General features: G+C 48.0%; 2 protein-coding genes across 8 annotated transcripts in view; one reads left to right on the top strand and one right to left on the bottom strand.

Moving 5' to 3' along the window:
* The window catches only part of EFCAB7 (EF-hand calcium binding domain 7), an 85,240-nt gene extending 61,169 nt beyond the window's left edge, over nucleotides 1–24,071 (bottom strand). For 2 of the 3 annotated variants that reach the window (XM_030207006.1, XM_030207008.1), the window contains exons 1-2: nucleotides 24,010–24,071; nucleotides 8,714–8,901 (exon numbers count right to left, since the gene is read on the bottom strand). In XM_030207006.1, the coding sequence (XP_030062866.1) occupies nucleotides 8,714–8,900 (187 nt within the window). In that variant the 5' untranslated portion in view covers nucleotide 8,901; nucleotides 24,010–24,071. The remainder of the gene's footprint in view (nucleotides 1–8,713; nucleotides 8,902–24,009) is intronic. The other variant, XM_030207007.1, reaches the window with a different exon arrangement.
* The window catches only part of ITGB3BP (integrin subunit beta 3 binding protein), a 103,972-nt gene continuing 101,420 nt past the window's right edge, over nucleotides 23,821–26,372 (top strand). For 2 of the 5 annotated variants that reach the window (XM_030207016.1, XM_030207015.1), the window contains exon 1: nucleotides 24,650–25,179. In XM_030207016.1, coding sequence (XP_030062876.1) covers nucleotides 25,175–25,179 — 5 coding nt within the window. In that variant the 5' untranslated portion in view covers nucleotides 24,650–25,174. Of the gene's footprint in view, nucleotides 23,949–24,649; nucleotides 25,180–26,372 lie in introns of those variants that run through there. The other 3 variants (XM_030207014.1, XM_030207012.1, XM_030207013.1) reach the window with 3 other exon arrangements.

Here is a 26,372-nt window from a genome sequence, read left to right as displayed (position 1 = left end):
GATTGACCTAAAAAAATTTACCAACTAACTGAGAGTGTAGCCTGGAACAGAACAAACAGGGCCCTCGGGGGGTGGAGTTGGATCCTAAAGCCCAAACAGGTTCTGAAGAACTGACTGCCCGAACCGACTGTCGCGTCGGGTATCCTGCTGCAGGCAGTAATGGGATGTGAATGTGTGGACAGAAGCCCACGTCGCAGCTTTGCAAATTTCTTCAATGGAGGCTGACTTCAAGTGGGCTACCGACGCAGCCATGGCTCTAACATTATGAGCCGTGACATGACCCTCAAGAGCCAGCCCCGCCTGGGCGTAAGTGAAGGAAATGCAATCTGCTAGCCAATTGGATATGGTGCGTTTCCCTACAGCCACTCCCCTCCTATTGGGATCAAAAGAAACAAACAATTGGGCGGACTGTCTGTGGGGCTGTGTCCGCTCCAGGTAGAAGGCCAATGCTCTCTTGCAGTCCAAAGTGTGCAGCTGACGTTCAGCAGGGCAGGAATGAGGACGGGGAAAGAATGTTGGCAAGACAATTGACTGGTTCAGATGGAACTCCGACACGACCTTTGGCAGGAACTTAGGGTGAGTGCGGAGGACTACTCTGTTATGATGAAATTTGGTGTAAGGGGCCTGGGCTACCAGGGCCTGAAGCTCACTGACTCTACGAGCTGAAGTAACCGCCACCAAGAAAATGACCTTCCAGGTCAAGTACTTCAGATGGCAGGAATTCAGTGGCTCAAAAGGAGGTTTCATCAGCTGGGTGAGAACGACATTGAGATCCCATGACACTGTAGGAGGCTTGACAGGGGGCTTTGACAAAAGCAAACCTCTCATGAAGCGAACAACTAAAGGCTGTCCTGAGATCGGCTTACCTTCCACTTGGTAATGGTATGCACTGATTGCACTAAGGTGAACCCTTACGGAGTTGGTCTTCAGACCAGACTCAGACAAGTGCAGAAGGTATTCAAGCAGGGTCTGTGTAGGACAAGAGCGAGGATCTAGGGCCTTGTGCTGAATCATGGGGAGAAGGGTGCCCAGGGAAAGCATCCTGAACTTTTCTTTTACGAGATATTTGTTCAGGGCCCTTAGGTCTAGGATGGGACGCATCCCCCCTGTTTTCTTTTCCACAAGGAAGTACCTGGAATAGAATCCCAGTCCTTCTTGCCCGGATGGCACGGGCTCGACCGCATTGGCGCTGAGAAGGGCGGAGAGTTCCTCTGCAAGTACCTGCTTGTGCTGGAAGCTGTAGGACTGAGCTCCCGGAGGACAATTTGGAGGTTTTGAGGCCAAATTGAGGGTGTATCCTTGCCGGACTATTTGGAGAACCCACTGATCGGAGGTTATGAGAGGCCACCTTTGGTGAAAAGCTTTCAACCTCCCTCCGACAGGCAGGTCGCCCGGCACTGACACTTGGATGTCGGCTATGCTCTGCTGGAGCCAGTCAAAAGCTCGCCCCTTGCTTTTGCTGGGGAGCCGCGGGGCCTTGCTGAGTCGCACGCTGCTGACGAGAGCGAGCGCGCTGGGGCTTAGCCTGGGCCGCAGGCTGTCGGGAAGGAGGATTGTACCTACGCTTGCCAGAAGTATAGGGAACAGTCTTCCTTCCCCCGAAAAATCGTCTACCTGTAGAGGTAGAAGCTGAAGGCTGCCGGCGGGCGAACTTGTCGAATGCGGTGTCCCGCTGGTGGAGAGACTCTACCACCTGTTCGACTTTTTCGCCAAAAATGTTATCCGCACGGCAAGGCGAGTCCGCAATCCGCTGCTGGATTCGATTCTCCAGGTCGGCGGCACGCAGCCATGAGAGCCTGCGCATCACCACACCTTGAGCAGCGGCCCTGGACGCAACATCAAAAGTGTCATAAACTCCTCTGGCCAGGAATTTTCTGCACGCCTTCAGCTGCCTGACCACCTCCTGAAAAGGCTTGGCTTGCTCAGGGGGAAGAGCATCAACCAAGCCCGCCAACTGCCGCACATTGTTCCGCATGTGTATGCTCGTGTAGAGCTGGTAGGACTGGATCTTGGACACGAGCATAGAGGAATGGTAGGCCTTCCTCCCAAAGGAGTCTAAGGTTCTAGCGTCCTTGCCCGGGGGCGCCGAAGCATGTTCCCTAGAACTCTTAGCCTTCTTTAGGGCCAAATCCACAACTCCAGAGTCATGAGGCAACTGAGTGCGCATCAGCTCTGGGTCCCCATGGATCCGGTACTGGGACTCGATCTTCTTGGGAATGTGGGGATTAGTTAATGGCTTGGTCCAGTTCGCAAGCAATGTCTTCTTCAGGACATGGTGCAAGGGAACAGTGGACGCTTCCTTAGGTGGAGAAGGATAGTCCAGGAGCTCAAACATTTCAGCCCTGGGCTCGTCCTCCACAACCACCGGGAAGGGGATGGCCGTAGACATCTCCCGGACAAAGGAAGCGAAAGACAGACTCTCGGGAGGAGAAAGCTGTCTCTCAGGAGAGGGAGTGGGATCAGACGGAAGACCCTCAGACTTCTCGTCAGAGAAATACAGTGGGGGAAATAAGTATTTGATCCCTTGCTGATTTTGTAAGTTTGCCCACTGACAAAGACATGAGCAGCCCATAATTGAAGGGTAGGTTATTGGTAACAGTGAGAGATAGCACATCACAAATTAAATCCGGAAAATCACATTGTGGAAAGTATATGAATTTATTTGCATTCTGCAGAGGGAAATAAGTATTTAATCCCTCTGGCAAACAAGACCTAATACTTGGTGGCAAAACCCTTGTTGGCAAGCACAGCGGTCAGACGTCTTCTGTAGTTGATGATGAGGTTTGCACACATGTCAGGAGGAATTTTGGTCCACTCCTCTTTGCAGATCATCTCTAAATCATTAAGAGTTCTGGGCTGTTGCTTGGCAACTCGCAGCTTCAGCTCCCTCCATAAGTTTTCAATGGGATTAAGGTCTGGTGACTGGCTAGGCCACTCCATGACCCTAATGTGCTTCTTCCTGAGCCACTCCTTTGTTGCCTTGGCTGTATGTTTTGGGTCATTGTCGTGCTGGAAGACCCAGCCACGACCCATTTTTAAGGCCCTGGCGGAGGGAAGGAGGTTGTCACTCAGAATTGTACGGTACATGGCCCCATCCATTCTCCCATTGATGCGGTGAAGTAGTCCTGTGCCCTTAGCAGAGAAACACCCCCAAAACATAACATTTCCACCTCCATGCTTGACAGTGGGGACGGTGTTCTTTGGGTCATAGGCAGCATTTCTCTTCCTCCAAACACGGCGAGTTGAGTTCATGCCAAAGAGTTCAATTTTTGTCTCATCTGACCACAGCACCTTCTCCCAATCACTCTCGGCATCATCCAGGTGTTCACTGGCAAACTTCAGACGGGCCGTCACATGTGCCTTCCGGAGCAGGGGGACCTTGCGGGCACTGCAGGATTGCAATCCGTTATGTCGTAATGTGTTACCAATGGTTTTCGTGGTGACAGTGGTCCCAGCTGCCTTGAGATCATTGACAAGTTCCCCCCTTGTAGTTGTAGGCTGATTTCTAACCTTCCTCATGATCAAGGATACCCCACGAGGTGAGATTTTGCGTGGAGCCCCAGATCTTTGTCGATTGACAGTCATTTTGTACTTCTTCCATTTTCTTACTATGGCACCAACAGTTGTCTCCTTCTCGCCCAGCGTCTTACTGATGGTTTTGTAGCCCATTCCAGCCTTGTGCAGGTGTATGATCTTGTCCCTGACATCCTTAGACAGCTCCTTGCTCTTGGCCATTTTGTAGAGGTTAGAGTCTGACTGATTCACTCAGTCTGTGGACAGGTGTCTTTCATACAGGTGACCATTGCCGACAGCTGTCTGTCATGCAGGTAACGAGTTGATTTGGAGCATCTACCTGGTCTGTAGGGGCCAGATCTCTTACTGGTTGGTGGGGGATCAAATACTTATTTCCCTCTGCAGAATGCAAATAAATTCATATACTTTCCACAATGTGATTTTCCGGATTTAATTTGTGATGTGCTATCTCTCACTGTTACCAATAACCTACCCTTCAATTATGGGCTGCTCATGTCTTTGTCAGTGGGCAAACTTACAAAATCAGCAAGGGATCAAATACTTATTTCCCCCACTGTATCTGGGATCTTCCTCTTCCTCCCACGAGGCCTCACCCTCGGTGTCAGACACAAGTTCCCGGACCTGTGTCTGCAACCTCACCCTGCTCGACTCCGTGGAACCCCGTCCACGATGGGGGCGTCGAGAGGTAGACTCCCTTGCCCGCATCGGCGAAGCTCCCTCCGCCGACGTGGTCGGGGAGCCTTCCTGGGAGGTGGCCGCGGTCGGCACCGCACGCGGTACCGACGTCGGGGACCTCAACCTGGGCGATGGGCCAGCCGGCGCCACGCTCGACGGTACCGGAGGCGCAAGCACCGCCGGTACCGGAGGGGTAGGGCGCAACAGCTCTCCCAGAATCTCTGGGAGAACGGCCCGGAGGCTCTCGTTTAGAGTGGCTGCAGAGAAAGGCTGAGAGGTCGATGCAGGCGTCGACGTCAGTACCTGTTCCGGGCGTGGAGGCTGTTCCGGGCTGTCCAGAGCGGAGCGCATCGACACCTCTTGAACAGAGGGTGAGCGGTCCTCTCGGTGCCGATGCCTGCTGGGTGCCGAATCCCTCGGCGACCCAGAGCTCTCGGTGCCGACACGGGGAGGAGACCGGTGTCGATGCTTCTTCGATTTCTTCCGAAGCATGTCACCGGAGCTCCCCGGCACCGACGAGGAGGACGTCGAATCCATCCATCGCTTCCTCGGGGCCGAGACTGAAGAAGGTCGATCTCGGGGGGGCTGTACCGCAGGAGCCCTCAGGGTAGGCGGAGACCCACCCGAGGGCTCACCGCCACCAGCAGGGGAATGGACAGCCCTCACCTGCACTCCACCCGATGCACCACCGTCCGACGACATCAGCAGACGAGGTCCTGGTACCACCGACGTCGATGCAGCTATCCGATGTCTCGGCGCCGATGCAGAGGCCCGATGCCTCGATGCACTCGATGCAGGGGCGGCCGAGGAAGATGGTCTGGATGCTGACGACGTCGATGCACTCGAAGATCCCGGTGCCGATGCCGACGAAGAGCCCGAGAACAACACGTTCCACTGGGCTAGTCTCGCTACCTGAGTCCGCCTTTGAAGCAGGGAACACAGACTACAGTTCTGAGGGCGGTGCTCGGCCCCCAGACACTGAAGACACGACGAGTTCTGAATTTGGATAATTTGGTGGGACAGCCGATCTCTGAAAGCCTTCAGAGCGTTCCAGATCGCTCGCAACTCCAGAAGATTGATCTGTAGATCGCGTTCTTGGAGGGACCAACTTCCTTGGGTGTGAAGCCCATCGACATGAGCTCCCCATCCCAGGAGAGACGCATCCGTGGTCAGCACTTTTTGTGGCTGAGGAATTTGGAAGGGACGTCCCAGAGTCAAATTGGAGCAAATCGTCCACCAAAACAGGGATTCGAGAAAACTCGTGGACAGGTGGATCACGTCCTCTAGACCCCCAGCGGCCTGATACCACTGGGAGGCTAGGGTCCATTGAGCAGATCTCATGTGAAGGCGGGCCATGGGAGTCACATGAACTGTGGAGGCCATGTGGCCCAGCAATCTCAACATCTGCCGAGCTGTGATCTGCTGGGACGCTCGCACCCGCGAGACGAGGGACAATAAGTTGTTGGCTCTCGTCTCTGGGAGATAGGCACGAGCCGTCCGAGAATCCAGCAGGGCTCCGATGAATTCGAGTTTCTGCACTGGGAGAAGATGGGACTTTGGGTAATTTATCACAAACCCCAGTAGCTCCAGGAGGCGAATAGTCATCTGCATGGACTGCAGGGCTCCTGCCTCGGATGTGTTCTTCACCAGCCAATCGTCGAGATATGGGAACACGTGCACCCCCAGCCTGCGAAGCGCCGCTGCTACCACAGCTAGGCACTTTGTGAACACCCTGGGCGCGGAGGCGAGCCCAAAGGGTAGCACACAGTACTGGAAGTGGCGTGTGCCCAGCTGAAATCGCAGATACTGTCTGTGAGCTGGCAGTATCGGGATGTGTGTGTAGGCATCCTTCAAGTCCAGAGTCGATCAGTGAGCGAGATAACCCGGGTGCACTGGGTGCACTTCTTGAAGCCGCTGGAAGGCTTCGATGTCATGGGCGGAAAAATCACGCCGGCGAAATCAAAAGCCGAAATGGCGAAAATTGAAGCACCAAAATTTAGAGGGAGAAAAATCTCGACCGAGGCCAAAAAGAGGCCTACCCCGACGACGAAAGAAAACTTACCGGGGCAAAAAGCTGGAAGTACGGGGAGGATTTACACGAAACCCGGCGGGGGGTTTCCGGAGCACTTCCCGACTAAGAGATAAACTTTCCCGAAGGAAAAAAACACGCTCAAATAAATTGGACGCGCGAGGTCGACTTTCCGGGGCTCGACACGGCGAAAACACGACCGTACCGAGTGCGGACAAAAGAAGACTGGCCGGCTCGAGCCGGTTTCGGGCGGGAAGACGGCCGCGCATGCGCGGTGCGCACGGGCGCGCGAGGGCTAGCAAAGGACTTTGCTAGTGAAGTTTCCGATTGGAGGGGCTGCCGTGGACGTCACCCATCAGTGAGAACAAGCAGCCTGCTTGTCCTCGGAGAATAAATAACTTTGTTTCAGATATAGTCTTATTAGAGAGTTACATGGACAATTTGACTGAACCCTTTGAGAGTGAAAAATTGATATAATAAATGAAGTTCTACACAAGCTAGAAGTGGTTATGATCCTGAAAATGATAATGGACCAGAAACTTTGAATGATAAGGTGGATGTTGTTGTGGATGATTGATGTCGAGATTGTTGTTTTTCCCAGAGTTCCAGGTGTGACTCCTGGAAATATTTCCTTGATTATTGCTTCGAGGGGAGTGAAGCCTGTGAAGGCTTTAATCGGTGGGATTTGAGTATATGTATTGTTGGATAGTTTCTGGTTTTTGAAGGTGAGAGAATGTGGTCAGATGTGTTGTTTCTAACTAGAATCTGGACAGTGAGTGTGTTCTCAGTGGAATGAATTGACCGTGCACCGTGTTTGGTCTTGGAGAGGCCAGCCAGATGATCAATGTGGAATAATGAATTAGATGAGTAATATCTGGGGATAATCAGGTTAATACCATGTTTTCTGTTTAATTGATGATCTTGTCTTATCTCACTCTCCCAATTTTTCTTCACTTTGTGGTCTAAGAAAGAGAAAGATTGTATATAATCCATATATCTAGATGGGATTGTTTTCTTCTTATCTTGTATTAATGTGCAGTCATCTCTGTATTACTGTTTGCAAGTGACCCTTGTAAAATGAAAAATTATAAATAAATGATTTAAAAAAAATTACCCCCTAAGTAAAATGTCTCAACAAAAAGTGCAGTTATATGGAGAGGCATTTTGGAAATGACATACAGATTAGAATTGAGACATCCAGGTCAGCACATTTAAGTATTTTAGAGCTGGATCTGCCAATGTACAGTCTGTTCTAAAATACGCTGAGGATTAGACATTTATGCATTGGTTATGTACACTGGGAGAATCAATTCTTGAACCATAAACTTCTAAGATATCAACAGGGTCGACGCAGCAACATATACATGTATGTACTGGCATGTACATGAGTATGTTGCCATGTTGACCCTCTGGATAGTTGTCTTATGAAGTCTTCAGTGACACCAATGACACATAGACTGAGTTCTGATGAAGTAGATCTGATGTTACTTGCCTGGTGAAATACCAGAAGAGGCTATCAGCATCAAAGCCAATGTGCATATCATTTAGATTGCATTGTCTACACTAGGGATCCCTGTACTGAAAATGTTGGTGTTTGTGATCCTTGTATCAAAAGGGATAGTGATGTGGGATCCAATCCTCTCCTTTAAGAAGACTACTCCTTCTGATGTCACTTCCTTCAGCGCTCCCCTTCTATCTGCTTAATGGAAGATTCACTTCTGTAGTGGAGTGGTCCCTGACAGTAGAGGCAGTTTGGGACTATAGTCTACCTGAAATATCCTCATTTTTCAAGAGGTTCAACTCAGCATTTTAAGAATGTTGAAACACTGAGACTGTGACAACACCTTGGCACAATAGACAACTCCCTGCCTTATGATCTGGGCCAAAGAACTTGTAGCATGCCACATGGGAGTTGGTGACAGACACTGTTCCTCTACAATGACAGCTCTTGAACCTAGACACCGCATATGCCATGGGTAAAAGACAGCCTTTTTCAGAAGTGGAGGAGTGGCCAAATGGTTAGTGTAGCAGGCTTTGATCCTGGCAACCTGGGTTTGATTCCCACTGCAGCTCCGTGTAACCTTGAGAAAGTCACTTAACCCTCCATTGGTCCAGGTACAAAAACTTAGATTGTAAGCTCTCTAGGGACAAAGAAATTACCAGTATATAATGTGTACAGCACTGCATATGTCTAGCAGCGCTATAGAAATGATTAGTAGTAGATTTTATTTATCTGAATGGTAATAGGGAGCAAGGGTTTAAAAGGAGAGCACCTGGATCAAAAAACCTTGGAGCAAAATTATCTAAGGGACCATCAAAGCAAATACTTCCCACAACTCCTACAGTGTGTGATTCTCAATTTGGTAAACACAGTCTTCTTAGAGATCATTTTGGAGCTAGTTAATTTTTTTGTAAACTGTTTTGCTTAATACAAAGAATTGCTATTAAATGAAAACGTAACATTTATATACCTACCTAAACAGAGCTGCTCTTTAGAAGTAATGCTGTCCAAGCTGCTTCTGAACACAGAAAGATAAGCTGCCCTACAGCTCATATAGAAGACCTCCTCTTCACTGTTCTGGGACTTCTTTGCTTCTGAACCTTCAGTTAGTGTAAATTTCTGATTGGAAAGAGATGATTTACTTCCAGAAAAGATGGCCATTCTAGAATTACACAAACACACAGAGAGTCACTTTCTTTTTTTTCCACAAGAAACACAATTAGTTTCTTCTAGGATTAAAGATACAGTGTAGCACACACCACAAGATAACTCATTTCTGGATTCTTTAGCTCAAGTCATGGTACCAATGACTATAGACAGAACCATATCTCAAATCTTTGAGATGTAGGAAGTCCTTGCCTTGTACTCTTTAGCACCTTGCTGGTACTGAATATTGCAGTTTTGCTGGCCAAAGTTGACATTTCCCAAGAAATTTTTATTTTTATTTTCTCAGATTTTTTATTTAACTTCTAGGACATAGATTCAAATCCCAAGTCAGCTAGTCTAGGTGACATGAGACAATGATTTCAGTCTAGTTCCAGGGGCAACACCAGCAGGAATCTCATTATGGCGTTTGTCAAATTCTTCATGAATCTATGAATTCTGCTACTCATCTCGTCATTGACTTGTGACAAGAACACAATGAGGAAGCCACCCAAAGATATTTATGGTCCTTATGGACAAAGACATTTTGGGGCTAAACCTATGGGCAGCCCATAGGATTAGATGCAGTTGATAGCTCTGATAATGGCTCTGTGTGTTTTGAAATGTAGGCTTATCGTTTTGGTCACATCATTTTGGGGCCTATGTACTAAAATCTGTGCTAAAAAATGTTCTTTTTTTAATGGCGTGTAAGCTAAAATTGCATGCTAATATGGTTTGTAATGTCCTATGCACTATATTTTAGCTTAAACCTGCAAATTATCATCTTCAGAGCAATCCCATATGATTAACACAAAAGTGTAGTTTGTACATGGTGGATCGTGTCATTCATCTTGAAGTAAAAGACCTGGTAAGCACAAAGGGTTTCATCCAGGGGCGTAGCTACCATAAATGAGTCTAGCAAAAAGCCAGGGGCAGCCTGCTAGTAGGGATCGCCTGAAAGATGAAAAAAAAAAAAGGATGAGGCAGGGTTGCGGTGCTGGAAGGAGGAATGCACGGCACACTCTACATTTAATCTAGATGTGTTGTCATGCCATCTCCCAATCTTGTCATCAAACTCTTCCCCCTTGTGGCTCAGCTGCTAGTGGAGCACTAAAACACCTGCTGCGGGGCTGAAGTCTCACAATAAGAATCCCGAGACCTTGTGACTCATACTGTGAGAGTTCGGCCCCATGGCAGCAGGACATGAAGCCCTTTTTATTGCTGCTAGCCAGTATGATTTTCTTGCCTTTTGCCCTCCCCCCCATCACACCAAAAGTAAAAAGGCAAACTATACTGATGGACCTGGGACAACTATCTCTAATCTCACGTGCAACTTTCTTTAAATTAGTCACCTCCAGTGCCGTAGCGAGGTCAGCTGACACCCGGGGCGGGTTGCCACAGCGCACCCTCCCCCCTCTGGAGCGCACCCCCCCCCCCCCCGGAGCGCATACTTACATAGGAAAGCGGCAAGGGATGGGCAGGAGGGCCGAACCGCCCCGAGTGCATGTCGCTGGGAGCTGCATCGGCTCCGCTGGTTCCATGCTCTCTCTGCCCCGGAACAGGAAGTAACCTGTTCCAGGGCAGAGGGAGCAGGGAACCAGCGGAGCCGACACCCCCCCAGCGGCATGCACCGGGGGCGGATCGTCCCCCCTTCCTACGCCACTGGTTACCTCACTTTCTAACGCCTCTTACTCTCTTACCTATCTATATGTTCCATCTTTGCTTATACCCTACGCGGTCTATTAAAATGTTCTATTACATATTGTGTTGACATTGTTGTTTGATTTATTCTTACTGTACACCGCCTTGAGTGAATTCCTTCAAAAAGGCAGTAACTAAATCTTAATAATAAATAATAATAAACTCTTCTCCATTGCACCCTCCATACAGAGCTCAGACATCTTCCCTCTACCACGCCCCCCACACTCCCTTCCTGCAGACCCACATGAAACCCCATCCCTTCCCCCACAGACTGCAATACTGCCCCAAGCAGAACTCTTTTCAGACTGTCCCTCTATACCCTCATTATGTACCTGACAGCCCTCTCCTTGGTTCCGTGCTTCACAAACATCCCACTGCCATATCTCTGGGATGACGTCTTATCATTCTAGAGTATTCTAAAGTCCTAGTCTTTACATGCATTACAGAAGCAAGAGCCGTCGCTCCTATCAACATCACAGCAATCCTCCACATAACACTGCTTATCATTATACATGTGGCTTCCCTCGCTAGGGCTGAGACTTCTTTGGGGGTTCTTGATGTTTTGGATGGGTTTGGGATCTCGATATTGAAGATGGTCAGCCCCCTTTCTCCCCTCCCAATTTGATGGACTGATGAAAGCCATCATGCTAACTAGCCCTTTTGCTTTGAGCTGGTTAGCAAAGACAGTGTTGACATAACAAATTCAACTGCTCCAAGATAGGTGTTAAACTTTACCGGGTTAACTGTGAAATTGGTCTTTTTTAAATAAGAAATCAGGAAATAAACACTCGAAATGACATACCTTTGGTATGTGTTCTTCCTTATTCATCTCAAGCTTATATGGTTCGTTCAATAGTACAAAATTACTGGCATGTTCTAAAAATCCATCCACCAGGGGCGTAGCCAGACAGCAGATTTTGGGTGGGCCTAGGCAAGAAGTGGGTGGGCACCAAATGTTCTCTCCCCCACCCCCACACCAAAAAAATATCTCAGCTGGTGGGAAAATGCTTCTCTCCAGTCTCCAACTTGGTAGTCTGCAGCAGGCATGTGCTGAAAACTGAGCATGCGAAGGTGCCAGTATTGTGAAGAGCAGCATTTTCATTACCATGTGGTACTGTTGGATGGGCCTGAGCCCTAAGTGGGTGGGTCCCGGCCCACCCAGGCCCACCTGTGGCTACACCACTGCCATCCACAACTACAAGAAATGCTGAAATTTGCATACGCATGTAGTGGTAATATAGGAGAGATGATGGCTGGATCCACACCACAAAGCAAGGGACCATAAGGCCACTTTAAATGTGGTAGTTGTAAATAGTGCCAATATGCCTTGCAAACTGATCGAATTAAAATTTCTGTATCGAATTACAATTTCTATTTGAAGCAGCATACTGATTGCACTGGTGAGAATGTGGTATATTGTATAATTTGTCCATGTAACTTGTACTACGTTGGTCAAAGCGGAGCATTAAAGTAAGAATTGGGAGAACATTTGAGTAATTTGCAAATGCAAGAGAGTTGATGCTCTGCAGGCATCTCACTGGGAAGAACAGCAAAACACTACAAGACCTACTTTTACAGGTGCACCTTATAAATGGAGGCAATGTTTCAGAAGTACTTGTGAGGAAAGAACAACATTTTATGTTTCAGTGGGACACAGTTTGCCCTAAGGGTTTAAATAAAGAAGTTGAATGGCTTTAATTTACTGATAGGAGGCGCTGTGACGCCAAGATGTGATGTCATTAAATTGCGAGAGGAGTATTTAAACCGGCGGTTTTTGACAGTTGAGCTTTGACTGAGAATGTGATAGAGGTGGGGTTTCCTCATTTGGTAAGCAGCCAATATATGGTTTTCATTTATGGTATGTTATCATGTGTTTAAAAATGTGCCCCCAAGACTGAGTTGAAAATCACTGTCATAGAATAGCACATTTATTCAACAGATGATGGCAAAGGACACCGACCATATTGAGAAAAGGCAGATGAAAAGAATGTTCACTTATTCAGATGCCAATAGATAGGGTGTGACAAAGGATAACTGGACAAGGCTTGAAAGCTGAAGAGCTGAATGATGCTGGTATAACAAGACAGAAATAGAGCATGTCTCTTCCACATCTAACTGACCTTGGTGAAGCAGGGGTTTCTGGTTCAACTGTTTCCCTGTATAATTAAATGCAAACGCCGGCCAAGCAAGACACTTATGATCAAACATGTTTGTTTCCATTTCTGAAAGTTCTGTGAGAAAGGCAAGTATAATGACAAATTGGGCTAGTAGGTATTTTTTTTAACTGAAAGTTACTCCAGTAAGTGATCAGACATATAAATCGCACTGAACAGTGTTTATTAAAGACCAAAGGACCCTATTGACAAGCAAATATTTTTGGCTAAGAGGGTAATTTTTTCTTTACATTTAAAACAATCACAAAACATTCTATTCTATGTTTCCAGAACAAAGATTAAGGCTACGAACTCTAGAATAGTTTAGAAGGGACTCTGAGAATAAAGTAATTTAGTAATGGTAAATCTGGTTTATAATGAATAACACTTGCATTAACTGAAGGCTGTGTTCTCTTGAATGACCAATAAACTAATACAGCAGCTTCCTACCTTACTAAAAGCAGCAAGACTTCTTAGAGGCCTTCACTGTGGAACACTAAATCTTGTTGTATTGTTGGTCTAACAGTCTCTAACATTATTTTAGCTAGCTTTGACTTCTGAAAATATATTCCAGTATAATAAATTGAATATCTCAAGTTCAGCAACAAGACAACGACATGCGTAGGGTCCCCTTCAGGACTCATTGGATTCTTACTCACGAGGCCTAAATCACTGGCACCTTCATGAGTTATATAGGTCTTTTACACTTGGGAAAGAAAGATAATAATCGCCTATCATGGATGAAGTACCCTATTTATAATACACAGACCGCCTGGCTGACACTTTCATATTACAGCAGCATTAGAAAGACCCCACAGGGATATGGTGTCACAGTCTGCTTGCTGCTAACTGGTGTCAATATAATTAAGCACCAGGAGAAAAAAATAGAAGGGAGAGAAGCAGGTTCAAGTCAAGGAGGAACTAGAGGGAGGTGGAGAAAGGATAATAAATAAATGCTATTTTGGAATAATTAGCTTTCTGAGATATATGGGCTCTTTTAGTTTCTCACTACAGCTAAATGCAGGTTTACCGGTCTAACTGTGAAATTGGTCTTTTTTAAATAAGAAACCAGGAAATAAATTCTTAGTTACATTTTGGAAAACATAATAGAGCAGTCAGATGCTATAAATTATTGGCAGGGAGGGATATTTGCTGGGTACAATGGATGATTAATATCTTATCCTATCTTTCTCCCCCTTTAATTAACCTAGATAACAGAGTCTGCAGTAATAGAAAACAAAGGTAATTTTCTAACAGAAAACAGCAGTAGGGCTCTAGTAATCGTCTTCCGCAGACTATAGCAACAAAGTGACAGGGCAGTAATGAACCAGGAAATGTTGCGGCTGCTTTATTAAACACCAAGAGGTACAGATAATATCTGTATCCCATAAGGGATTGGGTACACTTTACTAAATTAAAGAATACAGGAGCCTATTTGTTAAACTGTGTTAAGCACTTGTGGGGTAATGCCATATTGTGCGCCAAATGTTTGGAACTTAGGTTATCAGTAATTAAGCGCCAAAACGGGGGAAACTGGTGCCTAAGTGTTTTTAGCATACAACTGCAAAAGGGGCGTTTACATGGGAGGGACAGGACATGGGCGGGGCAGGGGCATATCCACTATTTCAGCATGCGCTTTATTGAACACTGACAGGCGTTCGCATTTACACCTACCATAGAGCTGGCGTAACTGGTGGCGCCTAGTTGCTGACTTATGCTACTATTCTATAATTATATTTTATTTATTCGCAAAGCTTGATATGCCACAAGGGGGCCAGTAACAGTGTCTGTGCAGTTAAGTACCAGAATAAAAGAGGAGGAAAGAGAAAGGGATGAAAGGAGAATACACAAAGAAAGGAAGAAAGTTATGAAGGAGATGGCCCAAAAGGCCTCGGAAACGAGGTGAGTTTTGAGTACTGACTTAAAGTTTACAGAGAAGATAGTGTCTTGATGGGAAGTGGCAGACAGGCTCATTTTCGAAAGAGAAGGACGCCCATCTTTCGACACAAATCGGAAGATGGGCACCCTTCTCCCAGGGTCGTCCAAATCGGTATAATCGAAAGCCGATTTTGGACGTCGCCAACTGCTTTCCGTTGCAGGGACGGCCAAAGTTCAAGGGGGCGTATCGGAGGTGTAGCGAAGGCGGGACTTGGGCGTGCCTAACACATGGATGTCCTCGACTCATAATGGAAAAAAGGGCGTCCCTGACGAGCACTTGGACAACTTTACCTGGTCCTGTTTTTCTTACGAACAAGCCACAAAAAGGTGGCTGAAATGACCAGATGACCACCGGAGGGAATTGGGGATGACCTCCCCTTACTCCCCCAGTAGTCACTAACTCCCTCCCACCCTCAAAAAACATCTTTCAAAATATTTTTTGCCAGCCTCAGATGTCACACTCAGCTCCATCACGGCAGTATGCAGGTCCCTGAAGCAGTTTTAGTGGGTGCAGTGCACTTCAGGCAGGCGGACCCAGGCCCATCCCCCTCCCTACCTGTTACATTTGTGGAGGAAACAGCAAGCCCTCCAAAACCCACCAGAAACCCACTGTACCCACATCTAGGTGCCCCCCCCTTCACCCGTAAGGGCTATGGTAGTGGTGTACAGTTGGGGGTAGTGGGGTTTGAGGAGGTTTTGGGGGGCTCAGCACACAAAGTAAGGGAGCTATGTACCTGAGAGCAATTTATGAAGTCCACTGCAGTGCCCCCTAGGGTGCCCGGTTGGTGTCCTGGCATATCAGGAGGACCAGTATACTACAAATGCTGGCTCCTCCCACGACCAAAGGGCTTGCATTTAGTCATTTCTAAGATGGTCATCCTTGGTTTTCATTACTGCTGAAAATCAGAAACACCAAGTCTAGGGACGACCATCTCTAAGGACGACCTAAATTTCAAGATTTGGGCGTCCCCGACTGTATTATCAAAATGATAAATGGACATCCATCTTGTTTAGATAATATGGGTTTCCCCGCCCCTCCATCGGGACGTTTTGCGAGGACGTCCTCAACAAAACTTGGGCGTCCCTTTCGATTATGCCCCTCAGAGTGTTCCAGAGGTTAGGGCCAAGACACCTGAAGGCAGTTTCATGTGAAATGTTAAGGTGGCGAGCAGTAGTGCACAAATTTGTTGTTATAGAATATACTAGCCTAGCTAGATTTTGGGTGCCTAACTCAGCGCCCCTTATTGAATTGTTTCTTTAATGTGCAGTTTACTGCATGGTAATTTCTACTGCAGAGTTGCATTATGGGACTTTACAGTAATTCAGCAGTTACCGTGCAGTAATCTGCATGCTAAGGGGTTTCTTGTGTGTAAGGGGGCGTGGCATGGGTGGAGAATAAGCATGGAAGGCATTTGGCAGTTAACACACTACACTTGAACATGCTAACTGCCTAAGGCAGAATTAATGCAGGTCCACTTATAGCTTCCTAAGTAGTAGGTACTAAGCCCCAGGATTCTATATATGGTGTCCAAATTTGGGCGTGTTCCCGAAATGCGTAAATACATAAGTATTGCCATACTGGGACAGACCGAAGGTCCACCAAGCCCAGCATCTTGTTTCCAACAGTGGCCAATCCAGGTCACAAGTACCTGACAAGATCCCAAAACATAGTAACATAATGACGGCAGATAAAGACCTGCACGGTCCATCCAGTCTGCCCAACAAGATAAACGCATTTTACATGGTATGTGATACTTTATATGTATACCCGAGTTTGATTTGTCCTTGCCTTTCTCAGGGCACAGTACAATACATTTTATGTTGCTTATTCTAGAAATAAGCAGTGGATTTTCCCCGTCCATTTTAATAACGGCCTATGGACTTTTCTTTTAGAAAGCTATCCAAACCTTTTTTTAAACCCCACTATGCTAACTGCTTTTACTACATTCTCGAATCTCCTTAGAAGCTCACTTTAAAAGAAAAGGAGGTCCGCAACATCTCCAAGACGACCGGAGCAATGAAGACAGCCTGCTATCTCTCTGCCCTCTCACCCAATTGTCAATTCCACCTCCTTCTGAGCCCTAAATATTACTGTGGGCCCTAAAACATCAATACATCTGTTGAGAAAACTGAACAAGCCAAATTACTACAGATCACCAAATGGAAAATTCATGCTAACAGAACACCTAGCCTTGGTGACATACACAAAACACAACTACCAAATACAAAGTAAGTGACTTCAAACTAGAAATACAAATATGTAGACAGAAATTAAACTGAAACCTCAAGAAGTCAGACCTTGCATGCAGAAGACCACTGGAGACATAGAAAGAGATGCATTTCCCTCTGTACTGTACAAAATATAAAGATACAAGATGTCAGGGATAGTGTTGGGATCAGGGTGCAACCAGGGCTATTTCCATGACGCCTTGGCCAGAGGGGGCCCCAAGCCAGGGCCATGGGGGGGGCAAGATTCCCGTGACCTGGCCTCCAAGAGGGGCCTGGCACCCAGTGGCGTTCCTAGGGGGGCTGGCACCCGGGGCGGATTGCTGATGCGCCCCCCCCCCCGGATGCAGCGCGACACCCCCCCCGGCGAAAGGACACCCCCCCGCGAAAGAACCCCCCCGGGTGCACGCTGCTGGGGGGGGGGGGGTGCTGCACGCGCCTGTCCTTCTTCGTTCGTTCCATGCTCCCTCTGCCCCGGAACAGGAAGTAACCTGTTCCGGGGCAGAGGGAGCATGGAACGAAGGACAGACGTGCGCAGCACCCCCCTCCCCCCAGCAGCGGACCGCACCCACCGCCCCCCCCCCTAGGAACGCCACTGCTGGCACCAGAAGTTTCTGCTCCTTTGGTCTGTCTCTCTCCTGCTCCTGCATGTTGGGACCCAGGTGACTGCATTAACTCGATAACCCGGGTCACGGCACACAGGAGCAGGACAGTGAGAGACCGAGGGAGGAGCAGATGCAGAAGGGGGCAGCGCCCTGAGTATGTGTGTGTGTGTGGGGGGGGGGGGGGGGGGGCGCGGCAGCAGCCTGAGTGGTGGGGATGTGGCAACGGCAGCAGCCCGAGTGGGGGGAGGGGGGCAGCAGCTGCAGTGGCCGTGCCCTGGGCCCAGCTTTGTCTCAGCGGCCCTGCCCCAAGACTGCCTGAACTCGAAGAAGGCAGTCTGGTACAGAGCTTTGGGATCCCCTCCCAAATTTCTGAATTGACCTCAGCCATATCTGACATCGGCTTTGGCAGTTGTACGTTCCAAAAACTGACATTTTCTAATCACTAAATATGAAATAAAATTATTGCTCTACTTTTGTTGTCTGGTCATTTGATTATTATTTTTTTTTATTGGTCTCATCTCTGGTTTTTACTGTCTTGTCAGGGTCTTCTATCCATTTGATATTTCTTCTTTGTCCATATCCATTATCGATCTTCCCTCTGTGTCCCTGTTCCTATCTTACCCCCACGTTCAGCATCTCACTTCCTCTGCCCAACATCTCCATTCTATATTCCTATCCCCCTTGTTCCTTCTGTGTCCCTATCCCACAGGTCCAACATCAACCTTTTCCCTGACCCTATGCTCCCCGCACGTCCAGCATTTCCCTTCTGTGTCCCTAACCCCTCTCCCTAAGTTCAGCATTGGTCCTCTGTGTCCCTACCTTCTCTCTGTCCAGCACTGACCCTTTATGTCCCTGTTCCTATGCTCCTCCATGCCCAGTATCTTCCTTCTGTCTCTATTCCTCCCCGTGTCCAACTTCTTCTTTCTCTCTACCCTCCCTGCCCAACATGGCCCAGCATCTTTCCTATTCTTCACAACATGGTCCACAAACTCTCTGTCTCTATACCTTCTACTCAGCAACCAGCATATCTCCCTTATCTTCCCTCCATTCTCCTACAGTTCATCTCTCTCTCTCTCTCCTATTCCCTCTCCCCCCCCATACCCAGTGCAGCATGTGTCCCTACCTCTGTGAGTCCAGCATCTCCCCTCCTCCTCCCTCTATCTCCAGTAGACCACAGTCCCACATCTTTCCCCACTATAGTCCTACATCTCTTCCCTCTTTCTCTGGGTTCCCCCTGGGTAGTTTGGCATCTCCCTCTCTCTGTCCAGTTGCTCCCTGGTAGTTCATTATCTCTCACCTCCTCCTGCAGGTCCAGAATTTCTTTTTCCCCCTGCCAATTTAGCAACTCACCTGACCCTTCCCCACCTCCATGAGTCCAACAACTTTCCGGACACCTCCTCCTGCAAGTCCAGCAGCTTTCCCTTTCCCTCCCCCACCTTCCCCCCACCCAGCCCTGCAGAGCTTCAAACCCTGATGAAGCAGTAAACACTTGCTGTCTGCACCTGGCCCTGAAACTTTCCTCTGCTGCATTTGGCCCCTGTGTAAACAGGAAATTACATCAGTGGGGGGGGGGGGGGGGGGGGGGGGGGGAGGGCGGATGTGCACAGGAAAGGTTCCAGGGTTGGTTGCAGACAGCATGTGTTGATCACTGCTGCAGCAAGGAAACTGGTTTGAAGCACCACAGGGCATGGGATGAAGTGGGAGAGGTGTTTGGACCCTGTGTGTGTGGAGAGGGGGGGTGAGGGATGGCAGGAGAGCGACTGCAAACAAAAATAACAAAAAAAATCAAGCAATGTCACGGCCTGAAAACCGTAGGTGCCAGATCTGAATTTTTAGTTGCCATGGCAACCTTGGGCCGGGGTTTTTTCAGCCCTGCCTAAATTATTCCACCATAGCTCATACAGTGTCCTGATCTTTAATTCCTGGAACCCAAAAGGTTATGACATGCCTGAAGAACTAACCATGTTTCCCCCTTATTCAAACACTACTACTGGCTTCCTAATGGACAATGTATTGTTCAATAGGAAGCCAGTATTATCTACAAAACTTCTCACTTTCAGGGCTTTTTGTTTGGGTTTCCCTTCTTATTTAGCAACTCTCACTATACCTTATTCCCCAGTCTGTCTGCTTCACTCTACGAACGACTTCCGATTAGTTCTCCAGGGCCCTAAATCTGCTTGACTGGCATCAACTAGGTATTGTGCATTCTTTTTCACAGCTCCTTCTTATATGTTTGAACAAACCATAGTTAAATATTTTATAAATTCATTCATTTAATTCCAGTATTCATTACATTAGTTAATATAACAATAACCAGTTGATAATCTTGTCTCTTTTCTGCATTGCGAATCTATCAATATGTACACTTTTTGCAGTTTATTTGCTAATCTACTACTACAAATCATTTCTATAGCGCTACCAGTCGTACGCAGCGCTTCACAATTGAACATGAAGAAAAGACAGTCCCTGCTCAAAATCTGTTACTCTCAGTCATTTCATCATACTATTTCACTATTGTTGAAATTCATACGCTGAGCTTGTTTTCGGGATAATGTGGGATATAAATGACATAAATCAAATATGCAGTATATGCATAGAATACACACACACCTGTAGCAGATGTGTGGGCATTTTTATGCTACTGGTGCTGTTTCTGGGAGACTATTTTATAAAGACACAAAAACATCTATGTTGCCTTGATAAAACGGGAATCTTTTTGGACCTTTCACTTGATATTCCGTCTATAAAGGGAATGAAGCTGAAATCCATTTGTGAATGTTCTTTTTCGTTCCAGGGCCCAATAGTATACCAGTATCTATAAGATTAATATCCAACTATGGACTCTTTTGTAAGATCTTAAAATCTTATTTGTATACTTTGTAAGCCATTTCTCTTGGTAATGTAATTTGATTGATCCACTGGGACCACTCCAAAAGTAATCAAAACCGGCAGATTTCAGAGAGAGAATCATGAGAATCATGAGAAACCCTCTCTTCCAATACCCTAACACCTGCTTCAACCTGGTGTTATTTTTTGCAGCGGTAAGGCAGGTCTCTTTTGGGCGCTCTTTTCTGAGCATTGAGGAAGAATACAAAATGACCTCATTAACATGAGCGTGACTACATTAGCATGCTACTTGTGCTGCTCGTCTGCACACTCGTTTGTTCCCGAGCTCCAGGCCTCTGAACATTCTGCGCAGGTGGCCTCTAGACCCGCGTTTACTTTTGAGCATTGGAGCTTCAGGAAGCAGGTGAAAGCTTGACTCTTCAACCAGGCCTTTGATGAAAGAAGTAATTAACTTACTAGTCACACACAAGGAGTGACATCGGCTGCACATCCTGTAATGGGACACGTTTATCCACTTCCACCCTAGCTAAAATACTTTTCAAGCACCATTCTGACCTCATGTGCAACTTTCTTTAAATTAATCCCCTTATTTTCTTACTCCTGTTACTCTGTTTTGCCTATCTATATGTTCCATCTTTGCTTACACTCTATGCTGTCTATTAAAATGTTTTATCGCATATTGTGTTGACATTGTAATGTAGCATACTATGTCATACTCTGGGGCTCATTTTCAAAGCACTTAGGGGCCCTTTTACTAAGGTGTGCCAAAAAATGGCCTGCGGTAGTGTAGGCGAGTGTTATGAGCGCGCGCGGAATCATTTTTCAGCGCACCTGTAAATATGCCTTTTTAAAATTTTTGCCGAAAATGGGCATGCGGCAAAATGAAAATTGCTGCACGTCCATTTTGGGTCTGAGACCTTACCGCCATTCATTGACTTAGCGGTAAGGTCTCACGTGGTAACCATGTGGTAATCATCTATGCACGTAGACAGTTTTTGCCGCGCACCAGAAAATAAAAGTTATTTTCCGGCGCTCGTAGCAGATGCGCACCAAAAATGAAATTACCGCAAGGGCCATGCGGTAGCTGGGCTGTAACTCAAAACTGATGTGCTTTGAACGCGCGTAGGCGCCTACATAGCTTAGTAGAAGGGCCCCTTAGAGTTACAAAGTTCCATAGGTTACTATGGAACTTTGCAAGTCTAAGTGCTTTGAAAATATGCCTCTTTGTATTGTAACTTGAATATTTTTATTGCTGTAATTCTCTATTGCTTATGTTAGACTAGCCGTTAAGCCCGTTAAAACGGGTGAGATTTGTAATTCTCACTTCCATGTCCAGCAAACCTCCTCTCTCCCCTGCCCTCCCCTCCCCTGATCCATGTCCACCAACCTTGCTCTCTCCCCTGCCCTCCCCCCATGTCCAGCAGCCCTCCTGTATCCCCTGGCCTCCCCCCGTCCACCAACCATCCTCTCTCCCCTGCCCTCCCCCCATGTCCAGCAGCCCTCCTGTAACCCCTGGCCTCCCCCCGTCCACCAACCATCCTCTCTCCCCTGCCCTCCCATGTCCAGCAACCCTCCTCTTTTCCTTGGCCTCCCCCCCGTCCACCAACCCTGCTCTCTCCCATGCCCTCCCCCCATGTCCAGCAACTCTCCTCTCTCCCCTGCCCTCCCCCCCATGTCCAGCAACCCTCCTCTCTCCCCTGCCCTCCCCTCCATCGATCCATGTCCAGCAACCCTGCTCTCGCCCCTGCCCTTCCCCCACCATGTCCAGCAGCCCTCCTGTCTCCCCTGGCCTCAACTCGTCCACCGACCCTCCTCTCTCCCCTGGCCTCACCTCATATCCAGCAACCCTCCTCTTTCCCTTGGCCTCCCCCCCCCCCCCGCTCTCTCCCCTGCCCTCCCCCATGTCCAGCAACCCTCCTCTCTCCCCCCATGTCCAGCTACCTTCCTCGCCACCGCTCCCTTCCCCCCTCCGTGCCGGGCCCCCTGCACTGACATGAGAGAGTCTCTCACCTCCATGTGAAAGCGCTGCAGGCAGCAGCAGATCGCTCTGCTGCTGCCTGCAGCGCTTCTACAGAGGTGAGAGGCGCTGTCATGTCAGTGCAGGGGGCCTGATGCGGAGGGGAGCAGCGGTGACGTCGGGGATGGGGGGGTTGGAGGTTGGTGCGCCGGCGATGTTCTTCCTTCATCTCCAGGCTCCAGCGGCAATGTCCGTTTGCCTCTCTGTTCCGCCCTCTGATGTTATCACGTCTTGACGCGAGGGCGGGACAGAGAGGGAAGTCTCTACTGTGCATTTGCAGGTGAGTCAGTCACTTGCCATTTATATGTTTGATTTATTCTTGCTGTAAACAGCTTTGAGAGGATTCTTTCAAAAAGGTAGTAAATAAATCCTAATAAATAAATAAACATGAGTACTGAACAGGTGAATAAAGGGTTGAGAGTTAAAAGCAGCCTCAAATGCGCTCTTAGCCTGGATTTCAATAGGGCCAGAGATGAAGCATGACCTATCAAACAAGTAAGTCTCTTCTAGGCGTACAGCGCAGCAAGGTGAGAATGAATGAGATAGATTGCATACAATACAGGTAGTGTATGCAAATGGATTTCATACATATTCATTGTGGGTATCCTAAAAACCTGATTGGCTGGGTTGAAAACTACTGCTTTAATCTATGATATTCCATTATACATATATTTTTTTAATCAGTTCTTTTAATATGCGAGTCTCTAATTGTTAATTACTAAGATCTTACATTATTTTGTGGAGCAAACTCTATTTTGCACAAGTTTTCTTCACTTTTTCCGTGTCATAAGGATCACTCTAATTTAGGCCCCCTTTTACCAAGCTGCGGCAAAAGGGGGCCTGCGTTGGCGTGTGTTTTACCCGCGCACCGAGGCCCCCTTTTACTGCAGCTGGTAAAAGGGCTGGTCTTGCTTTTCTTCGGGAAATGGCTGGGCAGCAAGTAAAACACTTGCCGCGCGGCCATTTCAGGGAGGGGGGAGAGCCCTTACCGCCACCCATTGAGGTGGCGGTAAGGGCTTCCGCGCTAACCCAGCAGTAACCGGGCAGTGCCGCTGGGTAGTATCCGTCACTACAAATTTGCATAGCGCCGGAAATGGTGCGTTAGGGGTAGGAAGTACCGCCGTGCTGCTACGGTAGACCGGCGGTACTTCCTAGTGAGTCGGGCTTACCACCACTTAGTAAAAGGAGCCCTTACACCCCCCCCCCCCCCCCCGTTTATTAAGCCGCACTTGTGGCAGCTGTGCACTAATGCTAACTGTTAGCATTGCCACACAGCTAAGTAAACCGGGGGGGGGGGGGGGCTAATCCTGCTTCTACCACCTGACTGCAGCAAATTTGTAGTTCTGATTAGAAAATAACGGAAATAAGGTGCAACAAAAGAAAAATCAGAGCTACACAGCCATCATGCATTAGGTTAAACCCAAGACTGGGCCGTCCTGCCCCCCTACGAGTTGAAACCAGGTGGCAAGCTTTCTCTGCTCGTCCCTCTCACCTACGAATAGACAGGAGTTAATGAAAAAGCCAGGGACAAGAAGAGCAAGACTGAGGAGGGGGAGAAGAACATGCTCTCGCGTGGCGTGTAAGAAAGTAGGGTAACTGCTTCTTTCCAGGCTAAAGGTGCACGAGTTGCCCAGAAATACCTCGCTGCAGAACAGAATACCTCCGGAGCTCCGCTGAAGTCACAATGCCATTGCCAAACTCCTTCGGTGGGTTGCCAGGTAGAAATTTTTTTTCCAGCCCAATCCGGGCCAGAAACCAGCCCAAAACCCGCCCAAACACAAACCCCGCCCCTGACACCCCCACCCCCGCGTCACCAACCCCGCCCCCGCCGTCACCGGCCCCGCCTCCCACGTCATCGGGCCCGCCTCCCCGTCATCAGCCCCGCCTCCCACGTCATCGGGCCCGCCTCCCCGTCATCAGCCCCGCCTCCCCGTCATCGGCCCCGCCTCCCACGTCATCGGCCCCGCCTCCCACGTCATCGGCCCCGCCCAAAACATCACTAACCCCGCCCAAAAACGTCACTAACCCCGCCCCCCGCGGCCGAAAAAAATCAAAAAGCCGCCCAAAAAGCCGCCCGGAAGTCTAAAAAACCGCCCAAAAAACCGCAACCCGCCGCGGGCAAAAATTTCCCGCGGCGGGGCGCGGAAAACCGCCCAATTGGGCGGTAAAACCGCCCACCTGGCAACACTGTGTTCGGTTGCCAAGTGAACGAGCAGCATCACCGGAAGTGATGCAACCAGGGCCAGGGGGGGGGGGACGCTACATTCTTTCGTGCTCGGTTGGAAATAGAGGCGGCTGTTTTTTAGTCCCGAGAAGTTTTATTTTATTTATTTATTTATTTATTTATTTTATTTAAAACCTCCCGCTTTTCTTAAATTCTAGTAGTTCAGTTGAAGTTCGTCTGCGATATATCGCTACAGGGAGCGTACCATACTATATTTGAAAAGTGCATGGAGCGTTCGCTAATGAATGTTTTTCTTTTTTTTTCTATCATACTTCTGGGAAGAACGCTTAGTGCGTTTGGTCCGTTGACAGGCGCACTCTTAGGATAGTTTTTTATGGGTTTTAGTCTTCATCCTGAGTAGTGTCTCCGTCGGGGTTAGTTCCCACCTTCAGACTCTATTTTTATTTAAACGTTGCAGTTTTTCCGTCATGTGTGTTGATTTTTAACGTGAGCAACAGATGAGTCTCTGGTGAGGTTTCTTGCTGGGCTGCTTCTTGTTGGCGGGGAATTTGACTGGTGGTGCGGTCAGTGTTGTTTTTTTTTTACCGCGGCGCCGGCCGAGGACAGAGTAAAAGTATATCATGTCGTAAGTATTAATTCACCATAGCCTTGTCACTTTTAGTAAAATAAACTATTTATGCGTTCTTCGGTGTACTTAGCAAACGTCATTCATTGGTATCGGGAAGAATGATTGAATATTTTGACACCCAACAGACAGGACTTAACAAGGATCTGGGTTTTCCAGCCCATTATAAACCATAAAGTAGTATTGAAACAGGCTCGGAAATCAGGAGACGAAAGGCCAATTTGGTTCCAAAGGCATGACAGCTTTATTGCTAGCAATTGAACAGTACTAAGTAATCTCAGGATACTGCTCCCTGAGCGTCACCTGACACTCGTTCTTATACACTCTTATCAGTAGTCATGCGCAGTTACAGACAGAGGATCTTACACAGAACCCAGGAAACGAAACTTATCTTTGGCTTTGCTCACACCCCTCTATTTCCAACACTGGTCTCTAGTCTATTCACAGTTATTTGGCATTGCATATACCATATAAGGCAATATACTGATAAGTAGCACAAGTTCCAGCACATTTACACAATACAGCCTCTATGCAGGGATCACGAGACTGTGCTGGCAGAGCCAGCTGCCCTAAATTGCTGACTACTACAATTTGTTATCTAGCTGCTGGTTAACAAATACATACTACTAGTAAAAGTCTAAACTGCACAGGTTTTGGTCTTAGTCTAGGCTCATTATATGTAAGGCACAAAAGGTCCAGTGCATTAATAAGGTATGGCTAAAAGGCCAAAAGCAGAGTTAGAGTCCATCAGTAGGCACAAAACATGAGGTTGTTCTGGTGGTCAGTAGTATTCATAGTATTCGAATAGTATCCGGCGTTCCACCCCTTCATTCCCCCCTTTTGATACTTGAACATCCATCTGGTGGAGAGTATCACTTCCATGAACCCTGAAAAAGGAAAGAAAGGACAAGGATAGTTAGAGAGGGAGGCAACAAGCGAGCCCTAAGCCCTTGCGCAGCCGTTGGTTGCTTCGCCGGGGTTGAGACGGAGGGCCCCTAGTGGAATCCCCCCCCCTTTGTATCCGGTCTTATGCTGACACAAGGGTACTGGCCCATTAAGTGACTCAGGAGGTGAAAGGTGCACGTCAGCCACAAGGTGCTTCATCGTCAGCTTCATCAGACTGGGGAATGGGGGAGTACATCTGGAGAGCCATAAGTTGGGCAGCAGCACGGCGGTCAGCGATGCTTTCCATG

Source organism: Microcaecilia unicolor, chromosome 6 (assembly GCF_901765095.1).
Source record: "Microcaecilia unicolor chromosome 6, aMicUni1.1, whole genome shotgun sequence".
Taxonomy (NCBI): domain Eukaryota; kingdom Metazoa; phylum Chordata; class Amphibia; order Gymnophiona; family Siphonopidae; genus Microcaecilia; species Microcaecilia unicolor.
Note: the sequence above shows the minus strand (reverse complement) of the source record. Positions and strands in the feature narration are given on the sequence as shown.